At 41.0% G+C, this 8,568-nt stretch overlaps 1 protein-coding gene across 1 annotated transcript; it reads left to right on the forward strand.

The window, feature by feature from the left end:
- Positions 1-4,750: 4,750 nt before the first annotated feature.
- On the forward strand, positions 4,751-6,726 carry foxd1 (forkhead box D1). The gene has a single exon (XM_061698587.1). The coding sequence runs from the start codon at positions 5,015-5,017 to the stop codon at positions 5,954-5,956; it is 942 nt and encodes a 313-aa protein (XP_061554571.1). The 5' UTR covers positions 4,751-5,014; the 3' UTR covers positions 5,957-6,726.
- The last annotated feature ends 1,842 nt before the right edge of the window (positions 6,727-8,568 follow it).

Genomic DNA, 8,568 nt, shown 5'->3' on the forward strand with positions numbered 1-8,568 from the left:
AAGCGCACAAAATTCGAATTTGTGGCCACCTAATGCTAAATTTGCGCGAAAGGGAGCATCACATGACCAACCCCGGAAAAAAGGTTAGCGGACTTCCTGTGTATGCCTACGCGAACGAGCATGACATTATTGTTTGAATCTGAACGTTCTTAAATGTTGTTTTCATTACGGCTTGTGTCTTCGGACAAAAGTTAAACCCATATAATTTATTTATACAAATGTGGTAAACACGAACGAAACCTAAACATGGAATATTGTCTTCTTTGGTGGCTCTGTGGCGACATCTTGTGTTGAAAAAAAGAAGACATTGTAGACATTTAAAGTTCCTACAGGTGCTTTCACGGTCCCTCACCATTCAGCCAAGCAGGGAGGAGTTTTTTTTTTTTTTTTTCCTTCCTGAGTCACTTTGGGTAAATATACTTTTATCAAAACTCAGAGTGCAGCAGGCAATCTAAGCTTTTGATAGCATTTCCCACATCATCCTCCTGAACACACTGCACCACATTGGCATTAGACACACACAGCTCTCCAGTGGTTCAGTTTGTACCTGAGGGGAAGTCATTCAAATCCCATCCGTCCCCCATTTCTTCTGGTGTCCCCCAGGGTTCTATTCTGGGCCCCTCTTCATTGTCACAGAAATGTCAAGTCATAAGAAAACTACAGCTGCTTCAAAAACTACAGCTTTTCCAGCACTCTTCCGCCTGTATTATTTGACTGACACGCCTCTCCACTAGCTCCCTGGGCAATATCGCATCCAATATAAAATACTGATCTGCCATCAATAACCTCACCCCGCCATATCTTGCTGACCTCCTTCACCTTGCCATATCCCTCCCGCTCTCTCAGATCTTCATCCTCCATCCACTCCACTGTCCCTTCTGCCCAACTGTCCACCATCAGGGACACAGCCTTCAGCCTTGCTTGGAACTCACTACCACCGGACCTTGTGAGCATAAGTGGCTCGGAAAATGGTTGGATGGAAGTCGGGTATCGTGGGCATAACAGTTAAAGATAATGTCATATTCTCGTATAAGTGGCAGCATACCTACTATTCAATAGAGGGCCAAGTACATATCCCTGTGGGACTCCGCAAGTGACATTACAATACTCTGAGGTCATATCCCCATGGATTACACTGTACGTCCACTCTGAAGACAGTGCTAAACCTGTATTTCCAATGGTGGAAACTAACGTGCTACATTTATTCTGTTACATTTACCAAAGTAACTTTTGGGATAAATTGTACTTGCCAGAGTAGTTTTAATGCAACATACTTTTTACTTTCACTTGAGGTTTATTGTTTTAATTTATTAATATTTTTTTTAAGAAACGCTACCTTTACTTTGTTACATTAGTATATATTTTCATTTGTTAGAGACTTGTGCCACATGACTCTGTTCGACCAACCCAACGTAAGCACTGACGACTTTGGACTCTATTTGACCAATCCAACGGAGCCGGGCAGTCACATGACCTCCAAACCAAGCTTCAGCAGCCCCTGCCCACACACGTTTTTAAAGTGACTCAGTGATTTGAGACCATTTCTCAACATCTGAATTTGCACATTTATATTTCGTATTTTTTTGTCTCTCTGACATTCATGCTGCGATTAAAAAAAGTAATGAATGTTAAGTTATAGTCACCAGTTACTACTACCAACTGCAGGCACTTAAAACAGCGTTTTTCATAAACAGTTAAAAACTGTAATCTGTCGTAATATATATATTTACAAATACTTCGCTGCAGTGACATACTGTATTGCCGTATTTGTCTGAAAAACAGGGGCGGGCCATAAACATAAAACAATCCCAATGAAGAACTGTAAGTACGGCGTTAACTGAGCGTGTCTTCTCGTGACCTCCTGACACAACAAAACACATTTTTTAAAGTGTCTATACAATCACTATAAGGTATGACATACGTGCATGTGTTGTTCTGTGTATTGTTTTTTTCAGTATTCCCCCCCCCCCCTTTTTTAACTGCTTTAAACGCTAAAAATTTTTTTTTACTATGCAACAACTGGAGAAAAAACAACAACAATCTACAGCTTGTGTTTCTTGTCTGTAACGGTGGCGGAATTATTTGTGTTAAAGCTCAGGGTTCATTTCATTTAGACATGATTGTGCTGTATTAAAACGTACAAAAGTGCGCAAAAATATGAAAAACGAGAAAAGCAACATGAACACTGAGAGTACTCGGTGTATTTGCATTGTTACGCTCGTTGTGGTAATTGTATAAGAAATGTAAATTATTTTTCAGATATTTTTGTTTCCATGAAAACACACACTTAAATCTATGACTTTCCCCCTATAATGAGATACAACTTTTTTTTCCCCCATCAGAAAACATTTTTTTCCCTCGAAAGTGTAAAATGTTTTTTAAACAAAATATATACTCCCCTACCCAAAAAACCCTAAAAAACATATACCCCCCCCCCCAAAAAAACTATTCTCAACTTTAAAAAAAAAACGTTTTATAGAGATAAAGAGATTATAGAGATTTTTATAGAGAGAATAGAGATAAAACCTTTATTGTATCCATTATTGTTGTTATTCATTGGCATTTGAATAGTTTGTAAGAACGCTCAATGTCAATAAATGACATCATTTAGTGGTAAACCCAAATGCAAATATTTACTCCTCTCTGCTTAAAATATATTGCATCTATTTAACTCTCTCTATTTAGAGTTGGATGTAGTGTGCTTTGCTTAAGGAAAACGACTTTCGAGTGCAATTTGGTGACTTTTCGTCAAGAGTTTCAAAAGTGTAAATGTGCTCTACAAGCACCTGTAGATGGCGCTGGACTAAAGAAAACATCTGCACGAGTCACCCAAAATAACTTTCAAGTTAACTTTTACACATTTTTTTTGTCCTGGCCAAAAATCAGCGAATAAACATTGAAAATATTGATATGAAATAATGAAAACAATCATAAAGGGAAGTTGTTGTTGTTGTTTTTTTTTTTTTAAATGTAAGTTTTGTTTGTAAAAACAAATTCCCTAAAGCTAAATGTGTTGATGTCTTAACCAAACGAATTATATGTATTGTTGTATTATTTTTTAACAGGCCACTTTGCTCTTTCGATCCTCATGACAATCTCCGGGGCTGCAATAAATACATAAATAAATAAATACAATTTTTAAAAAGCTGACTGTAATGTTTTTTTTTTTTTTTTTTTTTTTTGCTGCTGACATTTAAAAGTTATTCATAGAAATGTTGCTGCTGCTGCTGCTGTTGTTGTTGTTGTTGTTGTTTCACGCGCTTCGCTGCCGTTGTGTGGCGCGGTGGTGGGAGTTGGGGGGGGGGGGGGGCTTGCATGCTCTGCGTGACCCGTGACTGATGCGAGTTAACAGCTGACTCTTTCCCATTACAAACGGCTGGCGGATAATGGAGATAACTAGCGGATCACGCAACGGCCGGCGAGCGCACATTTGCACATTTGCATTGAATTTGTTGCAGGCATTGATTTCAATTGAGGGAATAATTTCAATGTTTGGAGGATTCACTTGACTTTTTGTGTATTTCTTTTATCAACATATATATAATATATATATATATATATATATATATATATATATATTACATGTATTTTTTGGTGGAGGTTATTTTTGTGTTGTTAAGACACAGCGGCGGCGCTGCAGTAGTGTTTATATGTTGTTTTATGATTTTAAAGAAGTACTTTTTTTATTTAAAAAATATTTTTGTATTATTTTTTATTCTTTTGTTATCATTGTTTTACGTTTGACCTTCATGCACAGTGTTTTATTTTTGAAAGTGCACTATAAATAAAGTTGAGTTGAGCGTATTTTTAAATGTATTTTTCGTGTAATTTTTCACTTTTTTAAAAATGTTCTTTTTAAAAAAGTGAAGACTTTTTTTGTTCTTTTTATGTATGAATTAATGTAATGTTATTTCTTGCTACTTGTATGTTTTGTGTTGTTTATTTTTCATTGAATTAGCTTTTATTTTTTTTAGGTTTTGTAGTTGTTTGTAATTATATTTTTAAAGTCTTAAAGTTTTTTTGTGATGGACACGACACACACACACACACACACACACGCACACACACGCCAAATAAAAAAAAATTATTTTGTTTTTATATCTTTTTTACCAACCTTTTTAAATGTTTCTATTGTTGAGGTTTCAGGTGATTAACTTTTTTTTTTTGCCAGAGGTACGGTAACGTTTAAATTTACATGCCTTTCGGTATAAAAAAGATTTTCTAGTTTAAAAAAAAAAGATTTGATCATTGTAACCATTGAATTGACGACTTCGTTGTTGCTTTTGTTTTCATGTATATTTATTCTTATTAATGAATTTTTGTTGTTGTTGATGTTTTTTTTTTTTTTTTTTACCAGGAATACACGACCTTAATCACTTTTACATGAGTGTTTTTTTTAATCTTGAATTGTTTTCGATGACATGTTAAAGTCAGTGGAATATTGGAAAAATAATAATCTAATTAAAAAGAGGCTTTTGTATTTTGAACTGAGTCAAACTGATTTGACATTTGTTTTATGAAGTCACGATAACTTTTTTTGTGATGAGTTTGCCTCTTTTTTTCATTTTTGAAAAATAAACACTTTTGCTAAACCACTAAATGGACTATTTTCTCGTGAATTTCTCAAAAGTGAATGAAGAAAAAGTGTCGACTTTCTTTTGATGGGCCCGTGTGACGTGTGCAGGTCACGTGACCGGCGCGCCCGTATAACTAGCGCCGGTCGGTGCCCCCCCTCGCTGATTCACTTCGGGCCCTCGCGTGGCATTTTAGCGGCTTCGCTGAACGGCCCGGCCCGGCACGGACCTGGACGCCGACCCGCCACGAAGCATATGGACATAGCGGGAGAAAAGAGTGGCCCTGGTCTCGCACTTGCGACCTCCTTCTCCTCCTCCGCCTCTTGCTCCCCCCTTCCTCCTCCTCCTCCTCCTCCTCCTAGTCGTCGTCGAGGGAGGGGGGCGCGGCGGCGCGTCCTCATCTGGCCTCGGTGGACGCGGCCGGGCGTGAGAGGAGAGCCATGACTCTGAGCTCCGAGATGTCGGATGCCTCCGTCCTCTCGGAAGAGACCGACATCGACGTGGTGGGCGAGGGGGAGGAGGGGGAACACGGCCGCGGCTCTCCTCCGACGCCGCAGCCTCAGCCCCTGCATCCGTCGGACGCCGCCTCCGCCGCCGTCGCCGGCTCGGCGGCTGGCAAAAACCCGCTGGTGAAGCCGCCTTACTCGTACATCGCCTTAATCACCATGGCCATCCTGCAGAGCCCCAAGAAGCGGCTCACCCTCAGCGAGATCTGCGACTTCATCAGCAACCGCTTCCCGTACTACCGCGAGAAGTTCCCGGCCTGGCAGAACTCCATCCGCCACAACTTATCGCTCAACGACTGCTTCGTCAAGATCCCGCGGGAGCCCGGCAACCCGGGCAAGGGCAACTACTGGACGCTGGACCCGGAGTCGGCGGACATGTTCGACAACGGCAGCTTCCTGCGGCGGAGGAAGCGCTTCAAGCGGCAGCAGACGCAGGACTTGCTGCGGGAGCACGGCGGCTTCCTGCCGGCCGCCGCCTACGGCTACGGGGGCTACGGCTGCGGGGGGTACGGCCTCCAGCTGCAGTCTTACCACACGCACTCGGCCCTGTTGGCCTTCCAGCAGCAACAGCAGCAGCAGCAGCAGCAGCAGCAGTCCGCCCGGCACGGAGGCACCGTCCTTCCCGCCGCCTCCCTTCTGCCCTCCGCGGAGCGCCCCCGGGGCCGCTTCTACCCGCAGCTCGGCGCCGCTGCGCAGGGCTCGCCGGCCGGCGAGCACAAGCCCGGCTCGCCCGCCCACCGCTCGCCCTTCTCCATCGAGAGCATCATCGGCGGAGGCTCGCCGAGCCCGTCCAGGACTTCCCCGGCGGTGGTGCCGGTGATGGCCGCCTCGCTGGCGCTGCACCCGCTGGAGAACTTCACCTCCGGCGGCTGTTAAAGCACACTCAAACAAACAAACAAACAAACAAACACAAAACTCGCGAACAAATAAACGGCCCCTCTGTCAAAGGTAGGAGTATATTATTTTTTTAATGTTTGTTGCAGCGCGCGCGTGGACCGTTTGGAGTGCGCCTTCACGCGGGTTGAGACGATATTTAATGTTCATATTTCTTTCTTTTTTTTCCTCTCTCTATTTTTTTTGAGAGTTTGAAAATCAGGATGTTTGGACCTTGTCTCCTCCAGCCACAATCTCAGGACGAATTGCTATAAATGATCACGTTGTTTTCTTAAATAATAATAATAATAATAATAATAATGTATTAATGTGTCAAACGCATTTGTTTTTATTATTAATAGTTTGGCCAATTTGAACAGATTTTTGATTTTAAACTTTGTAATAAAAACACAAAGCGTTTTAAAAAAAAGTCATACGTTTATAACATGCAGTGTGTTTATTTCAGTAAAAATAATAAATGTACATTTTTGGCTACGACGAAATGTAAATGAAGTGTGATATTTTTACACAGCTTGTTTTTACAAGGAGAATAAATTCTTTTTTGGGAAAAAAAAGAAAATACATGAGGAGATATCCATTTTTTTCCATTTAATAATCAATAGACACTCATGTGCAAAATAAAAAATAAAAAATTGAGGCACCAGGTGCTTTGTTGTTTTAATGACTTCAAAAGAATACAAACAAAAATATGTGTATGTCACATTTAATATATTTCAAATGTCACACATGTCCCTAAAAAAGCGGAAGTTGTACTGGGTCTTTGAAAAATAATAAATTATAAAAATATACATCACTTGCGTGGCGGTCAAAGAAACAAACGCGATGGCGGCCAAACCCTTCTGCACAATGTTTACAGCCTTAATAACCTTAAAAGCATTATCAGCCATTTACTGTGACGGATGTTTTTTTTTTTTTTTTAAATAGATTTCTATTTTGTGCATGAATGTCATACTTTGCAGGGCTTGCGCACAAGTGTGTGGGTGTGCGCGCGTGTGTGGGGGGGGGGGGGGGGGGGCGCGTGAGCCCTTGTCACGCTCACGACAACAAGGTGCACCCACACTCACGCGATACTTGCCGGCGTGCCCTCATTTTAGAAACATCTGCACGATTAAACACACACACACACACACACATTTAAAATAAATATTCTTTACACTTATATGCACTGTAAAAATAATACACCCCCCCCCCCCACTCCCACACGCATTTGAATATAATTAGTTTGTTGTCTGCTGCTTCCGTGACTGCCGTCCACTGCGCGCGCGCGTGCAGCAGTTGTGTATAGCAGCTAAATCGGTGCATCGCTCGCAGCTAGTTCACTGGGCCACGAGAGGACAGCCATTGCGTGATGATGTAACACGCAACGTGGGGGTGGGGAGAGAAGGAGGTCACAGTGTGTTGACAAACAAAACAGGAAGCCCCCGCGCCTCCAAACAACAGCAGCAGCAAAACAAAGCACTTTATTTGACTTTACGGGCACAAAATAGGTGGAACGTGCACACAACGTGCTCCTTTGCAGCCACAAGTCAGTATTTTGTGGCCATGAAATAGTTGCGACACATTATGAAATTTGTATTTTGCGGCCCCAAAATTCAAATTTTCTGCTAATTTGTGGTCACAAAATCAGTGGAACACGAATTAGCATTTTGTGCTAATTCTTGTGCACGTGATACTGATTTCATGCCCACAAACGAGTATTTAATATTATTCCCATGAACAATTTGCACTTTGGCTAGAATCTGCAATATGGGAACGCGCCAAGGCACATGTTTTACATTAAAAAAATAAATAAAATGAATGGCACACCACCAAACAAAAATTACACAAAATGTGGGTTACACATTTCATCTCATTTCATTGCTCTGCCGGTCGCTGGCATGGAGAGACACATTTTTTAAAAACATTTTGTTCGGCTAATGGCATATTTGGCTACATTTATATTTGACCATTTACAGGAAACAAGGCAAAACCCAAATTCTATATAAAAAGTATATTGGTATTCTTTATTGATTGGGTAATATTACGTTTAAAATGACTGAGGTAATCATGCTATGAGGCTAACTAACTCAATAATAATTTTCTGACCAATGAAATGAAATTGGATAATTGTCCCAGCACATAATGATTTCTGGTGGCACATTCCTGTTTTGGGGAATTTCTAGAGAATTTGCTTACCCAACTGTGCAGGAATGATTTTCGTATGATTAGTTTGCATTTCATGTGCACATTTTACCAAATTCATGGCCACAAATTAGTTTTTCGTGGCCAAAAATATGCATTTCGTACACACTTTGAGGCACTGTATATTGTGGCCATTGTTGATTTTTGAAAAATTTCCCCACGTAATGTCCGACTCTTCATATCGTTTTACATCTATGAGAGTGAAGAACGCGATAAAGAACGAAACGCTTCAGATGCAAATCACCTTTGCATGAGGCCTTCAGTCAGCATTTTGTTTTGAAGTCGCGGCGAACTTCTTTTTAATGGAGCCCTAAGACATGACATGGAAAAGAAAAAGAAAAAAGAAAAGAAAAATCAATACAACTTGCACACGAAATTTGCATTTGTGGCCACAATGTGTGTACAAATGACTA

Source organism: Phycodurus eques, chromosome 15, assembly GCF_024500275.1.
Source record: "Phycodurus eques isolate BA_2022a chromosome 15, UOR_Pequ_1.1, whole genome shotgun sequence".
Taxonomy (NCBI): domain Eukaryota; kingdom Metazoa; phylum Chordata; class Actinopteri; order Syngnathiformes; family Syngnathidae; genus Phycodurus; species Phycodurus eques.